Genomic DNA, 25713 nt, shown 5'->3' with positions numbered 1-25713 from the left:
TTCCTGCTGCTGCTGCTATAAAACATTTACCACTGCAAACCTGATATTTTAGATTGAACTGTATGAACCTGCCAATTTCATAGATCAGAAATGATTGGCTATCAATAGTTCCATATGGTTAAAGCTACACAAGATCCCTGATAGGGAAAGTAGAGTTCTACAGATCTGCCTCTGAGTGCAGTACAACAGAAAGAAGATAAATGACAATCCAAACACAAAGCCAGGACACACAGAGGCTAAATGGTTTTTATAAAACAGAAGGACAATTTTGGAGGTGCCTTCTGGAATACTGGAATTAGGTGAAGTTTCAAGGGAAAGAACAAATTCACTATTTCTAGAATTAAGAAAATTTATAGAAAAATGACACCTTTAAACAAATTTGATGTACCTGATTATGAAGCCAACACAAGGGGAAAGAGCTGGAGAGAAACAGTGTTGTATTCTTTGAGCCCTGGATCCAGCTATGACTAAAGCTAGATACCCATGGACTTTTCAGTTCCATGAGTCTTCCCGCTAGAAAACATACTCACACTTACACACAAATAATAATTATGATATACACAAAAGCTTATGACGCTAGACCAGACTGACTTAAAATGCTGAATCACAAAGAGGCAGAATCCGTTTCTTATCAAACATTCAAAAAACCTTAGGCTTCTAGTCTGATTTACAAATCCATGGGGTCAAGGCCCAGGTAGCTGAAAACTGCAGAGATAAATTGTTTATGCAAGATTCTGAGTAAAAGAAAAAAGAATATATTTCCTGTCAAAACAGGAGAAATGAAAGAGAAACTTCTCATATCCACAGGTTTAGCTAGTGCGTTGTAGTGTCTAATGCAGAGCTGAAAGTCAGGCTATTTCACAATTAAGTCTTCAGAATATAAGACAGAAGCAAGTTTTTTATGCCCTCGTTCATAGGCAAGCAGCTCAAGTTTAGGTAGACTGTGTAATTTGCACAAGCCAACAGCTAAAATTTGATTAAAATGACCAAATTATTAGATTAAAACTATTAGAATATTCCCATATTATGCTAATAATAAAATATTAGAATAATACTAATAATTCTATTAGTACTAATAATTCCAAGTCAATTTTGTCTCTTTTCTGAACTGGTTAAACATTTGTGAATATGTAATACAGAAAGTAATAGCCATCGGCTCATTTGTGTCCTAAGTCTTCCTGCCCACATTCTGCTCTGATAATTTATTGTTTCAGGCAAATAAAAGATAGATTTTAATTTACTGCCAAAATGTGTGGCATGAGCAAAGGATAAGTTGGAACCAAAAAAAAATATTTTCCTCTTTACCATCTATTAGTCACCATTTGAAAATCAGTATTCACCCCATCCGTGGCTCCAGATAACCAAGTGAAAATTGTGTTCTGTTCCCAATTCCAACTGATGATGCATTGTGCCATTATCCTAGGAGCTAATATGAGATTCAGTAGCTGCTGTCTCATCTGACAAATATGCCTTCAGAATCCAGGTTCACGCACATTACTTGAAGAATCTGCAGCTAGGAGTTTAACATAATTTATACTCCCGAGTCCCTCACTAAAGCTTCTGTATGCAGCATATGACTTGAGACAGAAGGATAAAGAGACCAGAGTGGTTCTTTTCTTTCCCGCTCCATCATCTAGTTGGTTTTGGACATTCCTTCCATCTCTGTGGTCATCTATTACATATTGAGGGCCTACTGTGTGCACTGGAACAAGTTAGCTGCTGGGAATATGCTGATGAGTAAGACAGTCTTTCCAGTGGTTCAGCTTCTTTGCTATTCATAGGAAGGATAAAAGGAAGAGGAGAAGAATTCTAGTCTAGAGAGGTGTTAGAAAGTATTCTAAAAGTACTTCAAAGTAAGGATGCAGAATTAAAATGCACCCCAAAGGAATGCCAATGTTCCATACTATAGATCAATAATTAAAACATTAGCAGCTAGTATTTATTGACTACTTATTTTGTGCCAGGCATTTGCTAAGATTTATTTCCTTTAATCCTTATTACAATCCTACGAGGCAGGTTCTATCAATACACCCACTTTAGAGATGGGAAAAGTGAGGCTCAGAGACACTAAGTAACCCATATCTAAAATAAGAGACCTCAAGGCAATGGAGTTGCAGCACAGCCTTATTTGACTCCTATCTAAACTCTTAGCTGCTATGTTACACTGCACTAATTTACTCATAAACTTATATCCTGCCAATTTAGGACAGGATATAAGTATTTCTTAAGATGAATTTTCAAAATGTATATTGTTTTAAAAAAGCCATGTCTTCCCCTAAATTAAAAATGAATCTGATTGAGGTCAGGGCATGAAGGTGGGTGGGCCTTGCCTACAAATCACAAGTAGGTTGAGGTCCAGCTGCCACTCACGTTGAGTCCCCTCCCAGCCAGCACCCGAGCGCCCCCTAGCGTTGAGGCCGGGCTGCGGGCAGGTGGGAGCTCTGCTCCCGGTGCGTTCAGCTCCACCTCGGGCCAGGCTGGCTGTCAGAGACTGGGGAGCTGACCAGGTCTGTGTGAGAACACTGATCTCAGATCCAAATTCAAGAAATCACTTATTAGCACAGCCCTGCCACGCAAAGACATTTCTACCAACAAAGAGAAAAAGCGATGATGGGAATGAAAGGAGGAAAAAACATTTGGCTAAGGCCAGACAGGGTCAGCCAATTAAGCCTCCCAACTTCTGGCCAAATGTTAATTCCTTGTCCACTGGTGACAAGTCAGGAATGGACCCTAAATTGTGCAAAGCTATGTGAGGGAAGCGAGGCTGGCAGTGAGATGTCATTACTGGCACATGTTAGTGAGAGCAGTAACAGCCAATTTGAAAATGGCCTTTCGTTCCTGGACTGGTTACTTATTTTTTGGCCTCTGAGAAACCAAATAAAATTAAAATGCACCATTAATAGCAAAACAATACTTTACTATTCCCCTTCCTTTTCAGAGACCCATCCGTGACTGCATCTGATCAAAGCTGAATTATTAAATGTCCATAGATTAATCCCATAACTCTCAAGGGCTTAGAGTTTGTAATTTCCTTGAAAAAAAAAAAAGTCACAATCCACACCGTGAAAAATTTAATTGCACTTTAATTACCAGTTAGGCTGACTAGCATGAGATATGGGTGCCTTCAATTTCTAATAGTCATTATGATTCCAAGAGAATTTTGAAAGGAAATAATTGAATCTCTTGGGAGTATTCTCTTCTTCTTCCACTGCCAAAATCAAAATGAGAGCAGGAAAAAAAAAAAAAGTACAGGGTGATTCAAATTCTTCCAGATCATAACCCAGGACGGCCCCCAGCAATAATAAACTGGCCGTTCCCAGGCAGCTGCACTGCACATTTGGTAATATGCTAATAGAGAAACCAGTTTCCTGCAGTTGAGTTCTGGTACATTAAACAGATAAAGGCTCTGCGCTGGGGTTTCTTTACGAAAATCAGATCCAAAGATGTCATACTTGTTTCTTTGTTTCTAGGAGCTAGGCACTCCTGTGGGCCTGTGGACCCCACCCCAAAGCACTTATGTATACACCGGCTCCTCTCCCACCTGTTTCCACGATGTTTCAAAAACATTATTTCTAAAGGAAGAAGGGTAGAAAATAACACCATTACGAAAGTCTCCAGCAAAAATGGAAATCGGAAGAATTCAAGAGGATACAAGCTTAGCTCTTCACCACTTTCACTTTATCAGAGAGCCAGCTGGGAAGAGAGCGGGCCTCCTGAGCGCTGGTGCAGGGGGTGAATGGAGGCCAAGCACATGTTGGCTCCTAGGTGCCCCAAGGTTCTTGAGGTGTTTGCCATGTGTGTGTGTGTGTTTCCATCTAGACTGTGGAATGCCTCAGCCTCTTTGGGGGTGCCATCCCCCACCCCCCAGCACAGGGCTTTTTATATGAAAACAAATGTGGCTGTGTTTTTTTAAAGTCAGGCTGGAGAACAAACGGGCAGATACCTGGAAGATTGGGACTGGCATATATACAACTATGTATCAAATAGGTAACTAAGGAGAACCTGTTGTATAGCATAGGGAATTCTACTCATTGCTCTGTGGTGACCTAAATGGGAAGGAAATCCAAAAAACAGGGATGTATATATATGTATAGCTGATTCATGTTGCTGTAGAGCAGAAACGAACACATTGTAAAGCAACTATACTCCAATAAAATTTTTTAAAACAATAAAAAGCAAAAAAAAAGAGTCAAAATACAATTTTTCACGAGGCCTCCAACCTTAGAGCTCTGTACTGGCTGCTGCTGCTCAGTGCTACTGGGTTCATCACCTTAGTGTTAGTGATCATTTAGTAGCTGGATTAGGGGCTTCCCTTGTGGCTTAGAGGTTAAAGCGTCTGCCTGCAATGCAGAAGACCTGGGTTCGATCCCTGGGTTGGGAAGATTCCCCTGGAGAAGGAAATGGCAACCCACTCCAGTATTCTTGCCTGGAGAATCCCATGGATGGAGGAGCCTGGTGGGCTACAGTCCACGGGGTCGCAAAGAGTCGGACACAACTAAGCGACTTCACTTTCACTTTCAGTAGCTGGATTACAATTTCATCTGCTAGGCAAATGTTCAGAATTATCTGCACTTTTCTCCAATCCTCTGTATCCAACCTGCATCAACATACAGTACTGCACGAGGTTTGGGTGGGATTTGCCTGTCCCTCTCTCAGGGACCTAGAAGCTGGGTTGAGCCGTCCCATCCCAGCCATGTGGGTCCCAATGTACAAAGGAAGCACAGGCCCTTTCCTCCTGAGCCCTGTGGTTCAAGAGAAAGAACAGTAGGCCATAACCCTTCCATCAACACTTGGATGTATCCTGTCTTGGGTATACGCTCTTGACTTCCTTGGGGTGGCAGCTGGGCCCACAGACACAAGATACTCAGGTTAGCAACAAAGGAGGATGGCATTGGAACGCCCAAGTAAAGACTGTGAGCCCACAGCATTGAGGAAGCGAGATGCGGCAGACATCAAACATCAGAAGCTGGGCAGTCTGGACTGAAGAACAAGTGGGGTTGCTGAAGTGAGGATTCGAGCCAGCCCAGCACACAGCTCTCCCCAGGGCCACATTGCTCAGGGGCAGCTCCTTGGTGAGAAGGATCTGGGAACTGGTAGCAGCAGAAGCTCCTCTCTATCCTTGACAGTTTATTATCTATAAGTATTTGGAGTAAACTGTACTGTGTCTTCATTATAGATGGTGAGCTCTCTCTCACTCTCGTCTCCACCAAGACTCAAGATATAGGGACCTGTCTAGGTGGCTGGTATGCCCAATTTGCCACCAGAGCTGGTTTTGGTCTCAGCGGAGGTGAACCTAGGCAAACAGGCTGCTGTGGGCACTGTCCATTTCCCCAGCGGAAGCCAATTTCAGTGGGTTTCTGTTCTCCCTGCTGCCTGGGCAGAAGAAAGCTTTGCCTCCCTTGATTTATGCTCTGTGCATTTAAGCCAATAGCCAGATCAAGAGCTAGAGCAGCTCTTATGAGCCAGCACCGCCTCCTTGCTGGGTCCTAAGCAGAGGCCTCTTGCCCAGCAAGCTGGGAGAGGCTTGTGTTCACAGAACACAGAACCATGAGTCTAGAACCCATTCCGGAGCTCCTCAAGTGGGCCAAGGACGAATGACCCGCCTCCCCCGGGCAATGACCACTGCCACTGTGGTGCTCTTAGTGGGAGCGTCCAGTCCAAGTTTCCCCTCAATGTTCCATACTCCATTTCTAGAAGCGCAAAGTCCTCATCCAAACAGGATTGGAACTGATGAGTGAACGTGCGTGGTCAGGAGGCCAGTCTCCAGCATCTCCTCCCCGTCATCGACTGAAAGCTGTGTCTCCACGCAAGCCCCTCCTTCCAGGCTGGGCGGGCTGGCTCCGAGCCGTGCTCCTGCTGGCCTGCTGTCTTAGGAGCCTTGAGGGGTTGCACATCGATGGACCTAAATAGCGGTTTTAGGTTTGAGGAGGCTGGAAGAGGAAAGCCATCAGGGTGCCTATGAGCCCCTGGTCTGCGTCAGAAATGTGGCTGTTTGAATGACAGAAGTGAACCGAGAGCTGTGGAGAGAGGACCAGTTTCCCTAGGAGTCCTTAGTAGCAATCTGAAATATGTTGGCAGCAGGGTGCTACAAATGGATTGGCTGCTAAAACCATGTGGCCTGGGAGGCAGAGGAAATGCAGTTTCCACCTTGAGGCAGACTGGGGGAAAAAAAAAAGACTAGGAAAGATTTTTTAGTAGCTACTGAGGTTATCAGATATTCTGACCAAAGTCCCTAGTGCTCATTATCCTTCCAATATTATTTTCTCATCTCCCTTCAAGCTGACTGGTGCATCTTCCAATTCAACAGGGCCTCCTGTTCTGAACGGAGAAGTGGCCCCTCTCAGACTGTAAACGTGTGAAGGCTGCACTGCGGCTGTCGCATTCGGGCAGATCCCTGTTGCAGACTCCTCCGGCCTCCCCAGGATCCCGGGCAGATCCCTGTTGCGGACTCCTCCGGCCTCCCCAGGATCCCGGGCAGATCCCTGTTGCGGACTCCTCCGGCCTCCCCAGGATCCCGGGCAGATCCCTGTTGCGGACTCCTCCGGCCTCCCCAGGATCCTGGTGTGATGCGAATGAACACCCGGCAGCAGGTAAACAGAGTGCTAAAGTGCAAAGCGCAACTCTTATTTATAGATCAAACACCTGCCATCAATTTAAACAGTAGTTATCTAACTTGAAAGTTGAACAAGAGACTGAATGCCCCCTTGAAGCAAGTAATTTTGAAGCAGCAGTCCGTGTATACAGATGTGTTTAAAGCCTACTTCAGAATGCTGTAATTATCATCAAAAAGACAGATTCCATTAAATATCTGTTATGCTTTTAGGATCTGCACTTTCAGACAGATTTGAACAAATGGTGAAAGCCTTGGGTTTCTTAACACTATACTTTTAACATTATTTCTTTAAAGGACTGGGGTTTAGGATCTTCAGAATTTGGAAAACCACCCGAACAGAGGTTTTGGGAACAGATAATGATACAGTTTGGCTGTTCCTGTCATTTTGCCTTTTCAACCACAATTCTATTGCCAGCCCCTGCCTCTCTCATATACATAACAAACTTAATATTTGGAGAAAGCCATCTTCCTAAACACAAATCAGTGAAGAGTGAATGCATCTCTAATCATAAGCAAATAAAACGATCATTTCTTGAATGTTAAAAATAAGGTGATGTATGGTACAGGTGTACCATGAATATTAGTCCATTAATACTTTTGATGAATTCTTGAAGATTGGTGTTACTACCTTCATGAGTAATAAAAAGTGAGGTTCTAAGAGGTTTAGTACACTGATCACCCAGCTAATAAGTGGAGGAATTTGGATTTGACCACTGGTTGGCCTGGTTCCAAAGCCCTTGTTCTTTCCACTACATCATACTAGCTTAGGAAAAAAGCACCCCCCCCCCTCTTATTTGCATTGTTTTTTTCAGTTGCTCGGTCATGTCTGATTCTTTGCAACCCCAGGTACTACAGCACGCCAGGCTTCCCTGTCCTTCACCATTTCCCAGACTTTGCTCAAACTCACGTCCATTGACTGGGTGATGCCAACCAACCATCTCATCCTCGGTCACTCTCTTCTCCTCCTCCAGTCTTTCCCAGCATCAGGGGCTTTTCCAGTGAGTCAGCTCTTCGCATCAGGTGGCAGAAGTATTGGAGCTTCAGCTTCAGTATCAGTCCTTTATTGTTTCAAAATTGATTTTCCATGTACAGGGATATGGCAAGTCCTTCTGGAAGTAGGTGACGACTATGTTCAGTGGCTAGAGACTGGTCTGACCTTTGGGGCCTGAGTCAGCCCAGGGACAGGACTGGGCTGCAGGCCACATCAGTCAGGCACACGTGTGGGCGGCTTATTTCCCTTCGTGACATTTCTTCTCCCCCAGGAAAACGTAAGAATGGATTGGAGAACTCTTACATTCCTTATAATTCTAAAATTCGATATGCTTCCGAGTCATGATTGCCTTACCCCGGCACTGGTGAGGGCAGGTTTGTGCTCAGAAGATCCAGTATGATTCTAGGCTCTGAAGGCACCCGCCCTCCTCCAGCAGAAGCTATTCCTGCAGACTGTAACTTCCTCCAGCTCCTCCCCCTTCCTCCAGCTCCCTGAATTGCTGTGTAAAGAATGTACAAGGCAAGGCGTGAACGCAGACATGTCTTCACTGTGTTCTTTGGGAGGGTGTGCCTCTCAATTTCCTCCTTTATGACCAACATAACACCCGCAACCCACCTCCTACCTGAGGGAGGGAGCTATGTTGTCCGGTAAACATGCTTGGAGTCAGATCCTGGGAACCATCCCCTCGTCAGCACAACCTGATGGAGAACGTTTCCAGTCATCTGCCAAGCAGGAGAGACTCACCCAGTAACAGGAATAAAAAGAGACAGGCACCCACTCAAAGGGGCGGGGTGAGAGAGAAGCAGTACCTTATTCGTCAGGATATAATGATTAGTCATTTTTTTTTTTCTTTTTTGTTATACACTACTGTGAATATTCATTGGAAGGACTGATGCTGAAGCCGAAGCTCTAATACTTTGGCCTCCTGATGCCAAGAGCCAGCTCACTAGAAAAGACCCTGATGCTGGGAAAGATTGAAAGCAGGAGGAGAAGGCGGTGACAGAGGATGAGATGGTTGGATAGCATCACTGACTCAATGGACATAAGTCTGGGCAAACTCTGGGAGATAGTGAAGGATGGGGAAGCCTGGTGTGCTGCAGTCCATGTGGTCGCAAAGAGTCGGACAGGACTGAGTGACTGAACAACAACTACGAGTGAGTGAATCTCATCCAAGGAACAAGCCAGAGAGTTCGGTTTGAGCAAGGATGGAGATGCGGCCTGGGTCCAGAGGAAGATGAAGGTGGAGAGAGGCAGTGAGATGGCTTCTCTTCATTGGAAAAAATCCCTGAGATAAAATTCACAAGGGTCAGCACACAGCCTGAGAGGCACACCCCATCCCCCAGGTGCAGGCTCAGCAGCTGGCCTCAGAATAGGATGAAATGAATAGCCTTGAACGAGGCAGGCTGCCCAGGCAGGAGAATCATACCTTAGAAATGGCAAGAAACGAAGCTATTCCCTGGCCTAAGGGAATTTGCGAGAAGTATATGAATAGTAATTATCTGAAAAGAGATAACAACAGAGGCTCAGAAGGCCAAGTACCAGTCTAACTAATTTACTCAACCTTCACAACAAGGCTGAAGACTAGGTGAGTTAATGACCCACCCATCAAAGACTTTATTGTGATTTCTGGATGCTTCACAGAAGGCGTCCAAATAAGACCAGAAGTTGGGGAAAGACTCTGGAAACAGAGAAGTGGGACTAAGGGTGGTAGCTGTCTTCAGGAGAAAGGCAAAATTTAGATTTTTAGATGTCATCAGCATAATAGCACCTAAACTACTCTTTTACTTGGGTTACCTCATGGGGCCTTATCTATTCATAGATGAATCACTGGTATAAATGAGCTAAAATATTAATTGTAGTTGCATTGAGGTGATGGGGTTGTTGGGGGGGGTGTCCATTGTTGTACTTTTTTTTTTTTTTTTAAACCGCATAACTTTTATAATCAGAAAAGGGGAAAGGAAAATCAACAAAAGTCCAACTGTTGTCTTTACATAGTAAAACAACTGCAAAAAGGAACTCCAGTCAACGTCAGCACACCTACTCTCTAGCAGAGGACTAAACCATGACTATTAATGAACTATTAAGTAAGATTTGAACTGCAATCCTGAAGGAAAGCACTCAAATTTCTGGTATCCTCCTGCTCTGAACAGAAACAATTTAATAATGTCATTTATAGCCGTGTCCAATTATACAAGCCATTGTTTGCATAGAAATATTAGAAAATGAAGATGGAAAAATTTGTGAGGCAGCACAAGTCTAAGAACACATACAGCTCAGATTTTTAAAAGAAGAATTATTTTTTGATCTCATTTTATTGGGGGTAAAAAGAGAGCTTTGTTGTTACACACTTGTTTAGCCTTGTCCTAGTACTGAACACACGGAGAAGGCAATGGCACCCCACTCCAGTACTCTTGCCTGGAAAATCCCATGGATGGAAGAGCCTGGTCGGCTGCGGTCCAGGGAGCCTGGTGGGCTGCCATCTATGGGGTCACACAGAGTTGGACACGACTGAAGTGACTTAGCAGCTGCAGTACTGAACACAAGCAGCCCCAGGGACCTGTGAGATGGATGCTACTGCAGGACTTAATTAAATGACATGTTTTTATCTCCTGTGGTGTGTACCTGGAATTGCTGAGAAGCTGCTCTTGCTAAAGGATTTGAGGTCACTTATCTTGTACTTTGGCCATCTCATGTGAAGAGTTGACTCATTGGAAAAGACTCCAATGCTGGGAGAGATTGGGGGCAGGAGGAGAAGGGGACAACAGAGGATGAGATAGCTGGATGGCATCACCGACTTGATGGATGTGGGTTTGGGTGAACTCCGGGAGTTGGTGATGGACAGGGAGGCCTGGCGTGCTGCGATTCATGGGGTCGCAAAGAGTCAGACACGACTGAGCGACTGAACTGAACTGAACTGATCTTGTACTGGCTCTGTCAGGAGCTCCAACGAGGAAAGCTTTGGGACCTTCCACCTGACAGAACTTTGGAATTCCCAGAAGTATGTTTTCCTCAGGTTCCAGATGCTCAGGAATGACCTCATACCATGGATTCCATCATACACACATTCTCTTCATTAAAGGCTCCCAAGACAACTTCCTCACAAAAGGGCCTTGGTTAGTGCTTGAGATGAAGAGTAAACTAAGCTCACAAAAGACCCTGCTGGACAAGGCCAGAGCGGGAAATGGTCTCAATCCCTTTTCTACATCTCCAGGTGAAACAGGAGGGAAGGGGGCAGGGCAGAACATTTGAAAGAAGGACACAGCCCGAGGACACGACGTAAACCGATTAGAACCACATGGGTCCAAGATGGCGGACAAATCGACTTCAGCTGGACTTAGAGCCTCAGTAGATGTTAACTGTAACACATCAATGTGCTAAGTGATAACCCCACAGGAGCCGCATTTCCAAGGCTGACCATCAAAGACCAAAAGTGGCTGGTGGCCCAATTCCTGAAAATCTCTGCCCCTTCCCTGGTGGCTCAGCCGGTAAGGAATCCGCCTGCAATGTGGGAAACCGGGGTTCGATTCCTGGGTTGGGAAGATCACCTGGAGAAGGGAAAGGGTTCCCACTCCACTATTTTGGCCTGGAGAATTCCATGGACTGTATAGTCCATGGGGTTGCAAAGAGTTGGACACGACTGAGCGACTTTCACTTCACTTCCCCAGAATAGGTATCCTATGAAATTAACACAGCTCATAAAAGCTAACCACACCACATGTCAAGGCTGGTGTCTCCTTCTGAGATGGCCCACACTCTGTCTGTGGTGTGTGTTTCTAAATAAATCTACTTCTTACCTATCACTTTGCCTCTCACTGAATTTTCTCTGCAATGAGACTTCAAGAACCTGAGCTTCATTAAGTCGTGAAACCAGGTGTGTGATATCAGTTGGAAGACTGTGGGTTTTGGCCAGGTTTGAGTCCCAGCCAAGTCACATGGTTTCACAGGTACAGCCTCCAAGGAAAATGACTTGAAGGCAAGCCAGGAAACTGTTGTTACCAAATAGTGGGCTCTTCAGTGTATGAAATAGAAGGCACTCTTATGTCTGTGACACCACTATACTAGACTTCCCCACTGGCTCAGGGGTAAATAATCTGCCTGCCGTGCTAGAGACCCAGGTTTGATCCCTGGGTCGGGAAGATCCCTTGGAGAAGGAAATGGGAACCCACTCCAGTAGTCTTGCCTGGGAAATCCCATGGACAGAGGAGCCTGGCGGGCTACAGTCCATGGGGTCACAAGAGCTGGAGATGACTGAATGACTAAGCCATGCCACCACTATCCCCCAGGGCCTCCTTCCCAGATGCGCAGGGATGAACACTCTGTGTGTGGCTAAGAATTCGCACTGACTTGGCAAGGGTTGAGGCTCTGGTTTGGGATACACTTCAGCTTTCCTTCTGAAGTTATAAATAGATTCAAAACTTAACAACGGAAATCTCGGACCCAGCGTTGCTTCTTATCCATGACTACAAGAAGTCAAACATCCCAACCAGAAGGAAACAGGAACACGCAGAGGAAGCTCTTGTTGACAGATGGGATGTCATGGAGGCAGAACCAGAAGAGCTACTGGTTAACTCAGAATGAAGTACCCCTGCCTCCCACCCAAAGGTGCACATGGACATCACACCTGTGTTCCCCTTCTACCCCATGGTCACCTAGTCTCAGCAGTGCTCGATAATTTTTCTTAAGTGAAAGTGAAAGTGAAGTCGCTCAGTCGTAACAGACTCTTAGTGACCCCATGGACTGCAGCCTACCAGGCTCCTCCATCAATGGGATTTTCCAGTCAAGAGTACTGGAGTGGGGTGCCATTGCCTTCTCCTAATTTTTCTTAAAGTATGGTTTATGGATAACCTGCATCAGAATAGTTGGGGAGCTAAAAACAGATGGATCCCGACCAAAGAGATTAATTAGAGGGTTGGGGCCTCGGGAATCAGTATGTTTAAACTCCAGGTGATCCTGATGCATATTAACATTGAGGCATCACCCCCAAGGAAGTACTCATATCCCATTGCCAGTGACAACCTGATGGGTGGGGGCAGAAGCCACCGTGTTCTGGCAGTGCCGCCTCTGTGTGGTTGCTGTCCTGCCTGATGGCATTAGAACACCCTTCTCAGGTGAGGAAGGGTAACATCTTTAGCACTTTGTAGCCTACAAAGTTTGTCCACAGCCACTGTCTCGTCACATCAACCCCTCAGAGGTGTAGGCTAGAATCTCTGTTTTCACAAACTCAGAAATGACATGCCCTAATAATACCACACAGCCTGCTGGTAAACAGCTGAGTTGAGACCTTGGACTTGGGTTTGGTGATTCCAAACCCTGTGATCCAGCCATTCACTAGAGCTGCCCTTTAAGTGTTCATGTGGCTGCCCCACAGCGTTTACTTCCTCTGGCCAAGTGGGTGAGGTGCGGCTCATGGTTCTTTTAAAAGAGCGGAGCACCTCTGTGGGGGGCTCCTAGGTGGCTCAGCGATAAAGAATCCACCTGCTAATGGAAGAGACATGGGTTCAGTCCCTGGGTGGGGGAGATCCTCTGGAGAAGGGAATGGCAACCCACTGCAGTATCCTTGCCTGGAGAATCCCATGGACTGAGGAACCTGGTGGGCTACAGTCCATCGGGGTCACAAAGAGTCAGAAACGACTAACCAACTAAACAACAATACCTCTGTGGAAGATGGGCCAGGGTACCTCAGAGAGGTTTGGGGCAAAGCCTTGGGGTATGCGAGAGGGGTCAGCATGTCCAGTGAAGCTCAATGGGAACAGAACGACAGATCCAGGAGTTCCTTCCTACCGTGCTGCTGCTGCTGCTGCTGCTAAGTCGCTCCAGTCGTGTCCGACTCTGTGCGACCCCATAGACGGCAGCCCACCAGGCTTCCCCATCCCTGGGATTCTCCAGGCAAGAACACTGGAGTGGGTTGCCATTTCCTTCTCCAATGCATGAAAGTGAGAAGTGAAAGTGAAGTCACTCAGTCGTGTCCGACTCTAGCGACCCCATGGACTGCAGCCCACCAGGCTCCTCCGTCCATGGGATTTTCCAGGCAAGAGTACTGGAGTGGGGTGCCATTGCCTTCTCCATTCCTACCATGAGCCTCTCCCAATTATCTGTGCCAAGAAACCGAGGTTTTCTCCAGATGGATTACAGCTGAGGAGAAGAGAAAATTTAAGTCTATTTCCATGCAGATTGCAGCAGTGGTAGACTCCCCACAAAGAGTGTTCCTTGGGGGCACAACACTTTACTGCATCCTCAGACGCAGCTCAGAATGGGAGACTGAAGCAATGTGATATTCAGCTGAGCCACTGCAAAGCCACATATTACGCAATCCAAGGTGACCTTGACTGCAAGAGGTCCCCTTCATCTGCATAGAAAATGCCAGATGCTGTCAGCTGCTACCAGCTGTGGTCCCAGGGGCTTAGTCATTTCCCGGGGATGCTATATGGGTGTGGCATTCTTTGCATGGTGCCCAGTTTCCCAGTTGAGGTTGAGGACTCAGCAACCGCGACCCCATGACCTGCCATCCACTTCAGCCACTGCCACTCCACATAGCTCCTTCACCCACCCACACGGCATTGATCTCAATACCTCCTGCAACTCTCCAATCAAAAGACATTTTTACACATGTGGCATAAAGCCCATTAAAAAAATATCTTCCAATGAGACTATCCTCAAATCTACAGAACAGGGCTGAGCCAAAGTGAATGTTTAATAAACAGAACTAGAGGATGATCAAGGCATGCCCTACTCCACTTGCATCAGTGTGGGCGAGTGCCCTGAAGTGCGTAGACTCTGTGAGAGCAAAGGGGCTTTCATTCTCTGCTTCCCTAAGTAGTACAGTCTCTGTCTGGCACCCCACAGGCATGGGCCCTGTGGGGGAGGAGCTCAGTTAGCTCTTTGGTGTGAAATCAAGAGTGACAGAGGGCTTCCCAGGTGGCTCGGTGGTGAAGACCCTGCCTGTCAACGCAGGAGACATGAGAGACGCCACTCGATCCCTGGGTCAGGAGGATCCCCTGGAGGAGGGCCTGGCAGCCACTCCAGTATTCTTGCCTGGAGAATTCCATGGACAGAGGAGCCTGGTGGGCTACAGTCCATGGGGTCGCAAAGAGGTAGACACGACTGAAGTGACTTAAAAATGCATACACACACAGAGTGACAGAGGCCTTTGGCTTTAGAAGAATGGGGATGGATAAACACACACAAAAGAGGACACAGGAAAAGCATTTAGAGAACCTTATTCCTATCTTCTTTCTTTCCCACCTTCTTTAGGACAGCTTTTAAATTCATTTAAAAAATTTCTTCCTCTCTCTCTATCCCTTCCCTAAGCATTTCTGTGCTCACCTGCCCCCTCCCCCGACAGGCATGGGCATGCTCCTCTTTCCAAGGCTGCATTATCTGTGCCCGGAGAAGCTCACCTCGTAAAGGCAGGGAAGAAAGGGGGGAAATAAAGGCAAGTATCCTTTAAAACTCGGTGCCACACAGCACTGCAATTTCCTGGGCTAACGGCTTTGTCCGGGCAAAGCTCCCACTCATGCCAACAGGCCCAGTAGGATTTATCAAATTCAGTCATATGGACAGTATTCATAGATGTTCATTCCCGAAGCTCTTGCTTTATTGACTCTCTCTCATGTTTTCTCCCCCTAGATCGTTCACTGAAGTAGTCGGACGACCTTTAAGAGGAGCCTGGAAGTGGGATTTCTGCTCTCCTTTTCTGTTGAAGAGAGAGAGGACAGGCACAGTGGGGAGAATGCCAGAGGAGGAAAGAAACTTGGAATGACCTCCCTGATTCAGTCCCGATCTTGGTCCTGGATGAAATGACGCTGGAGCAGAAGCTCTGGTGGGGTCCCAGGCACCGTGGGCAGGCAAAGCTCCTCTGCTTCATGCACAGGGACCCAGAGGCCCGGGGACACACTTTCTGTTCCCCAAAAACAGGGTCAAGTCTGCACAGCCTTGGCCCTGGGGCACTCCTCACAGTCACCCAGTGCTGCACACAGCCAGCCACTAATCAAAAGTACTGTCACCGTTTAATAAGCAAATAGCCTCAAAGAAGAGACACCTCATACCAAGGACTATGGACTGTAGCCCACCAGGCTCCTCTGACCATGGGATTCTCCAGGGAAGAATACTGCAGTGGGTTGCCATGCCCTTCTCCAGAGGATCTTCCCAACCCAGGGATCCAACCTGCGTCTCCTGTGGCTCCTGCATTGCAGGTGGATTCTTTACTTCTGAGCCACTGGGGAAGCCCGTCTCTTCCATACTGAGTATCAATAAAGGTTAGTTATATAAAAGAACAGGGAGATGAAGGGGTGAGAGTGAACAAAAGTAAGGCATAAGTAAGGCATTGTTCTCTCAAGCCTCAAGCCAAGCATTCACTGAGGAACTTTGACGATGCAGACCCACCGGTGCTCAGCAGGGATCTGGATATGTCACCCTTAGGGAGGACCCCGGAGAAGCCACCAGACCCTTTAGGACACGGCTGTGCCATAAGACAGATGTTAAAAGAATAGGTTCTACCACGACTCGCGGCAACCTGTGTCCACCTTCTAGACTCCAAGCTCTCAGCGGCCGCCCCCACCACCTTCACACCTGCTTGGGGTCTCAGGCTTTTCTCCAGCTGTTCCTGCCTCTCCCAGTTCCAGATCAAGGAGGAGAGTCTACCATTATTAAGTCACTGCCATGAGATTCCTAAGTGGCTATATTAGTCTGCTGGGACTGCCACACCAAGATACGATAAACTGGGGGGCTCCAACGACAGTTATTTCTCACAGTTTTGGAAGCTGGGAAGTACAAGCTCAAGATGCAAGCAGATTCAGTTCCTGGTGAGAACCCTCTTCCTGGCTTGCAGACAGCCCTCTTCTTACTGTGTCCTCACACAGCAGAGAGAAAGACAGAACTAACTTTCTGGTCTCTTATAATCCCACCACAAGTACCCCACTCTTATGACCTCATCTAAATCTAATATCAATATCTCCAAAGGCCTCAGCTCCCAACACCATCATGTTGGGGGTTCAGGCTTTAACATATAAAGCTGTAAGGGACACAGACATACAGTCCATGACAGCGGCCCCTCCATCTAGTCTGCATCCCTGTCATCAAACCAGGAGGTGTTCACAGGGTGGGATGAGGCCATCCGCAGCCTTCCCTGAACACCTTGCCTGTCCCTCTGCTTTTCCTACCACCTTTGTGACTTCTGTTGTGCGCAGGCATTTCTTTGACCTCTCCCACAAGAGTGTAAGCCCCTCTAAGAGAGGAATCGATCATAAGAGCATTTATTGAGCCTGTGCCCACTGTTCTAAATACACTGTCACTTCATTCCTATGGAATCTGTGAGACAGACATAAATCGTTCCTATTTCACATCTATAGCAAGCTCACGATTGGAAGAAGTAAGTAACTTGCCCAAGGTCATGCCCCAGCCGTGGCTCATCTCGGACTGGAACTGAGGTCTCAAAACTGTCAGTTATTTTCTTCCCTGAAAGCAGGGACCTCCCCTTGGTTATCTGTGTATCCCTGCTCTTACCTCTGGCACCTGGCACAGTGCTTTCGATGTTGTATTTATTTAAATACTCATTAAATAAAAATGGAAGAATATGCATCTTTTATTCACTCCACCAAATTTTTAAAAAGTTTACAGTTGGGTAATATTAAGTATATTCACATTGCTGTGGATTAGATCTCTGGGATGTTTTCATCTTACAAAACTGAAACTCGGTACCCACCCACCCAACAACTCCCCATTTCTCCTTTCCCCAGCCCCTGGCAACCATTATTTTATTTTCTGTTTCTATCAGTTTAATTACTTGAAATGCCTCATCTGGGTGGAATCACGCAGTATTTGCTTTTTGTTACTGTCTTATCCCACTTAGCATACTCAAGGCTCATCCATGTTGTCACAAATGCAAGATTTCCTTCTTTTTTATGGCTGAATATTATTCCAATATATATATAGTCCACTAAGTTTTGTTGTTGTTGTTGTTGTTTTAAATAAATGATTTTCTTTTTAGTATTGTAAAGTATTTATTGAATTTGTTATAATACTCTTATGCTTTTGGTTTTTTGGCTGCAAAGCAAGTGGATTCTTAGCTCCCTGACCAGGGATTGAACCCACATCCCCTGCAATGGAAGGTGAAGTCTTAACCACTGGACCACCAGGGAGGTCCCCTATTCCACTAGGTTCTAAAAATGCCCAGTCTTATCAAATTGCTTCCTTATACACTTCGACATTTAAAATGGATAACCAACAAGATCCTACTATATACAGCACAGGTAACTCTGCTCAATATTATGTGGTGGGCTGAATGGGAGGGCAGTCTGGGGGAGAATGGGTATGTGAATATGTATGAGTCCCTCTGCTGTCTACCTGAAACTATCACAACATTTTTAATCGGCTATACTCCAAAAAATACAAAGTTAAAATACAAAGTTAAAAAAAAAGCACCCTCAATTTCACTTCACTCACAGAAGAGCTTTGATAATATGACCACCGCCCCCACCAGCTGATGAGCTCTTGCACTGTGCTAACCGATCCTCTCACTCTGTCCTCACAGTAATCCTTGAAGAGTGTGGTTATGATCTGCAGATGAGAAAACTGAGGCCCAGGGAGATTAAAGAACGTATTCAAGGATATGGTACTGCAGAGTGCCGCAATCTGGATCTCTGACGCTCTTCCAGGGCCCCTCTGACTCTATAGCCTGCTGCCCACCATTCATCTTTACTTCCTCCCAGTGAGTGACATAGCAGAAGCAGGGATCAGAAGCATGAGGTGACACCCGAGGATGTTTAGCTGTAGCAGTGGGGTGGAGCCCTGAATCCCTGACTCCCAGCCCAGGGCTCTCTGCCCTGCTCATCTGCCACCCACCTCCCCAGGCCACTCCTCATCTGGGTGACCTGTGCACGTGATTCTCAAGTCAAATCTCATACCCTCCTCAAGGCCCAGATCAAGACTCACTTCTTTCTGACCAAATGCTCCCACTGACTTTCCTTGTAGTTTGTTTTCCCTTTGCTTTGGGTGGCCAAATCTAGTCAGATACACATTCTCCCAGGTAGCGTTAGAGAGTGCTTTGTGATCCTCCAAGGAAGGATGCACATGCCCCTTCCCACCTTTCCACCTAATAGCATCCTGGGGATGTGGCCAGCACTTGATAAATGCTTTCCGACCAGATGCACCACGGAGCCGCGCAATGTAAGAGCTTCTTTAGGGGACATCTGCCTTAGGACTCTTACTTTCCAGATGAGAAACTGAGTCCCAGGAACGTGTAACTTGTCTGGTTACAGAGCTAACTAGTGAAGACTAGGGCCGTGGAACCCAGTCTTCTGTCTCCTGGTTGGAGGTCTCCTGCTGCTGTGGGTGCTGGGCACCATCTAACCAGAGTCTTTAACCCTTTATGCATCAGAACTGTGTCGTAAGGCCCTAAGTGGGCAAACACAAGGAAAGAGAGGTTAAATCCTACATTCAGTCATTTTAAGTGAAAGAAAGTGAAGTTACTCAGTCATGTCCGACTCTTCGTGACCTCCTGGACTGCAGCCTACCAGGCTCCTCCATCCATGGGATTTTCAAGGGAAGAGTACTGGAGTGGGTTGCCATTGCCTTCTCCGTCATTACTCCCAGACATAACCAATTAGATCATATCTTATTTTTAATAAGCAGTCAGCACTTCTCAAATAATGCAGAACATTGATTTCCAGGTATTTATCTCTGTATGCTATTTATCCAAATAGATTTATATTGGAATTGAGCACTTTAGAAATGTATTAATAGCAAAAATGCATTAAACACTCATAATTGGACCACATATGGCTTTCCTTGTCTTCTATATAGATATACTTACTCATTCATTAATTCACTTATAGTAATACCATCCAGACCTATGAATATTAATAGCCTGAGAACAAAATCCTGAGCATTAACTTCTGTTGTACAGGCATTAACTAGGTCTGACCTCAGAGTTACAGGGTTTAACCAAATCATTTATTCACACATACCTCAGATATGCATTGGTTCAAACTTTGCACCTTTCCATTCATGCATACCTTTGTTTACTGATCCCCTAATTAAGTCACTAATAATAATATAGTCAATGTGTAAAATTCAAAAAACCCTAAAAACAATATCCTAGAATATTACTAAGGTCTATCTGTAGGCTTATTTTTCATAAAACTAAGATGCTACATCTTTTTTGCAGCAGATCACAACATTATACACAAAGATTATCAGCTTACTTGCTTCATGTCAATCCCATATTTATATTTTATCTACTATGCCTGTCCTTCATTCACTTAATTTTCCCATGTTTCAAAGATGGTACAGATGGTAGCCAGCCTCCAAGACTGCACCCAAGGATTCCTGGCTCCTAGTACTCGTAGCCTTGCAGTCTCCTCCCATATTAAATCATGCTTGGCCTCTATACCCAATAGAATACTTGACAGGCTGACAGTGTATGACCTCTGAATCTTAATTACACATACATTGAGCTTTCTGCCTCCCTTTCTCTTGTACTGATTGCTCTTGGGGAACTCAGCTGTCATGTTGTAAGGACACTCAAGCAGTCCTGAGGCGAGGTCCATGTATAAAGAAACTGTGGTCTCCCTCCCAACGACCAGCACGAACTTTCTAGCCTTCTGAGTGACTCATGGAGGCAGATCCTCTAGACCAAGCTTTCACATATCTGCAATCCTACCTGACATCTTGACTGCAACTTCACAAAAGACCCTAAACCAAAACTGCCCGCTAATCCTCTCTAGATTCCTGCCCCATAGAAAATGTGATGCATAGCAAATATTTATTGTTGTTTTCAGCTGCTCAGTTGTAGGGTAATTTATTACACAATAAAAAACCGATACAATGATCAACCACCAAGTGTCATATCTCACAATGAGGACATTTGTTTAAGGGGATATGAAAATACTACTTTTTAGTTTCTAGAGGAGAAAAAAAAAGATGAAAAGGAGTTTTGAACAGAGAGAAATACATAAAGAATAGTGAAAATTCCCAGTTCTTACAGAGCTATTAAATAGCTGAAAGACAACACAGTCTCTCTGTCCTTCCTCCTCTGCCCCCATCACCCTTGCTACAATACCGCTTGCTTTAAAGGAAGGTTTGGGAGATGAAATTTTCTCCAGGGTGAAGTGTGAAAATCTAGAAAAGGGCATTAACATTTTATGACCTCAAAATTCTTAATAAATTAACTTTATTAAAGGATCGCTGGGTTTCTAGTACCTTGAAAATGAAATTGCACCTTCAAAAAACATATATTCACCTCATTTGCAGGTTTGCCGCATTGTTACAGCTACTCATATCTCTCCACGACAAAGGAAAGAAACCATACGTTTCTTTTTTTTTTTTTAATTAGCATCTTATAATTCATAAAACATCTGAACACATTGTTTTTTTAAATGCCTTTTCTTATAATAAACCTAGGGGATTGCATAATGGAGGTAATTTAATCCACAAATGGGACTTTTGAGAGCCTACTGTGTTCTGGGCACTATTCTAGGCCCTAGGTATACAAGATTACACTAAGCAGAGAAACTTTCTGTTCTCCTGGAACGTATTCTATTCCAATTAGCTCCCCTTTCATTGGATGAGACAACTGAATCTTAGACAGCCTTAAGTGATTTGCCCATGGCGCTCTGGTTAATGAGCAAGAGGACTGGGGCTTGGATCAAGGCTTCAGATTCTCTCACTCCAGAATACACCTGCTTTATGCAAAGAGGTGTTTGTTTTCTCTAAAGTCAGGGGTCTCTATGTTCTCCCAACACCTTCCCCTCAACTGTGGGACACAGGTATGGGGAGCAATTGGTCTTTAACACAATCAGAGTGACTGTCCAGAAATGGATTCTGTTTTTTTTCTCTTAGAAAATGATATGTAACAATGACATATCCACATGAGGTAGGGCTGGGCCCCTACTCTTCTTCCATATACAAAAATTAAGTCCAAATGAATCAAAAACATAAATATAAAAGCTGGAACCCTAGTAGAAGAAAATCTAACTATAAACCTAGTAAAAGAAGATACAAGGATTAATATTCATGGCTTTGTATTAGGCAATGTTTTCTTAGATATGGCACCAAAGCATATGCAATAAAAGAAAACATAAATAAATTGAACATCATTAAAATAAAACTTTTGGGGCATCAACTAAAAGAAAAGATAACCCACAGAGTGAGAGAAAACACAGACAAATTATATGTGGCAAAGAACTTCTTTCTAGAATATATAAAGAGTTATTACAACTCAGTAAAGACAAAGGGTATGAATAGATATGAGCAGAGTATATGAACTGACACTTCTCTAAGGAATAAGTAATAGGCAAATTAAAACCACAATGCGATACCAATACATGTCCACTGGGTTGGCTAGAATCAAAGGACAGATAATAGCAAGTGGTGGCAAGGATGTGGAGAAACTGGAACCTTCATACACTACTGGTGAATGTGTAAAAGTATGTATCCACTTTGGAAAACAGTTTGGCAGCTCCTCAAAATGTTAAACACAGAGTTACCACATGATCTAGCAATACCGCTCTTAAGTATATACTTAGGAGAAATTAAAACATGCCCAAACAAAAATTTGTGCAGACATGTTCATAGCAGTATTATCCTTAACAGCCACAAAGTGGAAAGAGCACAGATGTCCATCAGCTGATGTATGGATAAATAAAATCTGGTATATCCATCAAATGGAATATTATTTATCAATAAAAACAAACAGAGTACTAATATATGCTATAATATGGGTGAACCTTGAAAATATGGTAAGTGAAAGAAGCCAGCAACAAAGGCCACCTACTGCACGATTCCATCTACACACACTGTCCAGAAGAGGCAAATACAGAGACACAAAGCAGATTACTAGAAACTAGGGGCTGAGAGGACTGTGGCGTGACTGCTAATGAAAATGTCCTAAAATTGCATTAAAACGGTAGTTGAGTCATAATTCTGTAAATATATTGAAAGCCATTGAGTTGCATACTTTAAATGGTAATTGTATACTATGTGAATTATATCTCAATAAGCTGTAAAAATAAGAAAAGATTATGCATAATCTAGTCTTTCTTTTATGGTAAAAGATGATCTCAATAGCTATGTGTATAAGTGAGCAGGCAGCTGGCCTGGGAACAACCTTGTCTTTTATCTTCTGTAAATCTGTAGAGAATGATCCTCTAGAGAACTTTCTAGAACAAGAGTTTGTTGACAGAGTGTAGTCAGCAAATATTTCCCAAACTATTCAGAAAACGAAGACCATGACATCTGGTCCCATAACTTCATGGCAAATAGATGGGGAAACAGCGGAAACAGTGTCAGACTTTATTTTTCTGGGGCTCCAAAATCACTGCAGATGGTGACTGAAGCCATGAAATTAAAAGACGCTTACTCCTTGGGAGAAAAGTGATGACCAACCTAGATAGCATATTGAAAAGCAGAGACATTACTTTGCCAACAAAGTTCCGTCTAGTCAAGGCTATGGTTTTTCCTGTGGTCATGTATGGATGTGAGAGTTGGACTGTGAAGAAGGCTGAGCGCCGAAGAATTGATGCTCTTGAACTGTGGTGTTGGAGAAGACTCTTGAGAGTCCCTTGGACTGCAAGGAGATCCAACCAGTCCATTCTAAAGGAGATCAGCCCTGGGTGTTCTTTGGAAGGAATGATGCTGAAGCTGAAACTCCAGTACTTTGGCCACCTCATGCGAAGAGTTGACTCATTGGAAAAGACTCTGATGCTGGGAGGGATTGGGGGCAGGAGGAGAAGGGGACGACAGAGGATGAGATGGCTGGATGGCATCACCGACTCGATGGACATGAGTTTGAGTGAACTCTGGGAGATGGTGATGGACAGGGAGGCCTGACGTGCTGCGATTCATGGGGTCACAAAGAGTTGGAGACGACAGAGTGACTGAACTGAACCATGGAAAAAGAAAGCTCAGAGATTACTGATTTTCCTGGCAAAACAGCCTCTGGTAATGTTTACAACTTCGTATGGTGGCACCACATTAACAAGTCTTTTACCTGAGAGAGCCAATGTTGTTGTTAAGTTGCTAAGTCATGTCCGGCATTTTTGTGATGCTGTAGACTGCAGCCCACCTGGCTCCCCTGTCCATGGGATTCCCCAGGCGAGAATACTGGAGTGGGTTGCTGTTTCTTCCTTCAGGGAATCTTCTTGACCCAGGTATCAAATCTGTGTCTCCTGCATTGGCAGGCGTATTCTTTACCACTGAGCCACCAGGGAAGCCCAAGACAGACAATACCTAAGTTTAAATTAGAAGAGACAGATATTTCTTTCTTCTTCCTCTCCAAATGTCACCCTCCAGCTTCAAAATGCCTAGACTGAGTTTCAGAATTATCATCAAGAGTAAGATGTAGATTCTTGGTGGGTGGCCTCTCAGCCCACGTCCCTGCCCTGCCCCCTTCCCTCCTCACAAGAGTTGGCCTGGTTTCTCTCACCACAAACAGCGCTATCAACAACCACATCCAAATTCCACAGCTTCTTACCCAAACTTGAGCTAATCCCAAGTAAACAGTACTTGAACTTCACAAGTCTGGGTCCATACGTTTGTGTGAATGACACACTTCTCAGTATTTTAGCCAGGGCCCACCCTGAGTGACTGTTTTTCTGTAATGACAGTTCTGTACCTTATTGAGGCTAATAAATGCGTGTCCTCCTCAACAGAGCTACACACAGGACCTCAAATGATGAATTGGCTGCTCTATATACAGTGAGACAACTCTAGCCGTGACATATACAAAGAAACTGTCTTTACTTATCTTCACCGGTGGGAAGGAGTCAAGACATCTATCTGGTAAGTACAGTCCCTCCATCCATGGCTATTTTGGGGCAAAGCATGTGGCTCAGTAACCTTCTCTCTCATTTGTTATTCTTCCAGAGCAGGGGCCAACTCTGCCCTTGTTGCCTTGCCCCAGAAGAGCCATTAACAACTCGAGGTTTCCATCAGGTAGAAACATACCTGCCGGACAGCTGCTTTACTGCAGGACTCGCACAAAGGCTGCACTCACACAAATGTCTGGACTGAGGTCCAACAGAGGATTTTTCACTTGGTTGACATTGTTTTCAGCGTTTTCTTGTTTTCCAGTGATTGAAGGTCAAGTCTGGAGCAGGGGACTGGATTAATAAAGTCCTTGTGCAATGACACATTAACCCTTCACTCACCAGAGAACCGAAAACTGCCAAGCAAGGCTCTGAGGACAACTTTCAAATGTCCCTCGATAACCCGAGGCTGATTCTGGAGGAGGCCAGGGTTTATGAACGTGTGTGTGTCTGTGATGCAGGAGAACCCTGGCTCACAAGTAGAGAGTCTTGAACTGGAAACCTTGCCAGACATCACCTAAGCTGGTATTACAGGAGTAGAGTTTGCTTCTTCCCTAAATCAGTACCTAGCACACTCATTCCCAAACTTTACAGCTACAGTTTTTATAACTGAGAATTCATCTTATAACAAAAGGATACTAGTAAGTAGGGTAGAGCACTTTCACCCAAGGATGCTCCATGGAACCCCAGGGTTCCCTGGGTAGTGAAGTTTGAAAAAATGTATTCCATTTTTGTTTTATGCTTTGATTCATCAATTGTAAGCTCTCCACTGATTTAATGGCAGCTTTTTTGAAGGGATGAGGAAGAAACACCTGATTACAATTACACAGTTTTGTTTTTAAATTATAAGAGTTTACATTTATCTCTATGGGCACTTACAGACTTCCTTTTTCAGTATCTCAGTAATGGTTTGTATCTAATTCTTTGCCTTCAGATTCTAAAGATTTTCTAAATCACTTTTGGCCTTTGGAAGTTATCTGAAATATCATAATGATGAATTGCTTTTTATAAACTTTTCATGACCTTGACTTCTTTTGCAACTTTAGGATAAAAATATAACTCTGAATCCTGTAAAGGAATATTAGATTCACGAGCCTTCTCTTTTTGATAAGTTTATAGCTTCCTCTTTTCCTTTACTGAGTAACATGTCACTAGATGGTATCAACTTCACTTAAGTGTGAGCTGGAAGCTTTTAATAAATGCTTGGGACACAGTTAGGGTTCTTAATAATGAAGGACTCATCATTTCAAGAATTAGCACACCAATTTCTCATTTTGAAATCTCTATGACCCATTTCTTGAAATCTG

The 25713-nt window shown here is 44.7% G+C and overlaps 1 protein-coding gene across 7 annotated transcripts in view; it reads right to left on the bottom strand.

Moving 5' to 3' along the window:
- The window catches only part of SMYD3 (SET and MYND domain containing 3), a 761886-nt gene that overhangs the window by 58198 nt on the left and 677975 nt on the right, over positions 1 to 25713 (bottom strand). For 2 of the 7 annotated variants that reach the window (XM_055582071.1, XM_055582074.1), the window contains one exon: positions 3476 to 6558. The exons of 3 other annotated variants lie outside the window; for them this stretch is intronic. In XM_055582071.1, coding sequence (XP_055438046.1) covers positions 6243 to 6558 — 316 coding nt within the window. In that variant the 3' untranslated portion in view covers positions 3476 to 6242. Of the gene's footprint in view, positions 1 to 3475; positions 6559 to 8652; positions 8890 to 23412; positions 23829 to 25713 lie in introns of those variants that run through there. 2 more of the 7 variants (XM_055582082.1, XM_055582081.1) reach the window with 2 other exon arrangements.

The sequence above is a fragment of the Bubalus kerabau genome, chromosome 5 (genome assembly GCF_029407905.1).
Source record: "Bubalus kerabau isolate K-KA32 ecotype Philippines breed swamp buffalo chromosome 5, PCC_UOA_SB_1v2, whole genome shotgun sequence".
NCBI classification, from domain to species: Eukaryota; Metazoa; Chordata; class Mammalia; order Artiodactyla; family Bovidae; genus Bubalus; species Bubalus kerabau.
The sequence above is the reverse complement of the archived record's forward strand: the minus strand, read 5'-3'. Positions and strand labels throughout refer to the sequence as shown.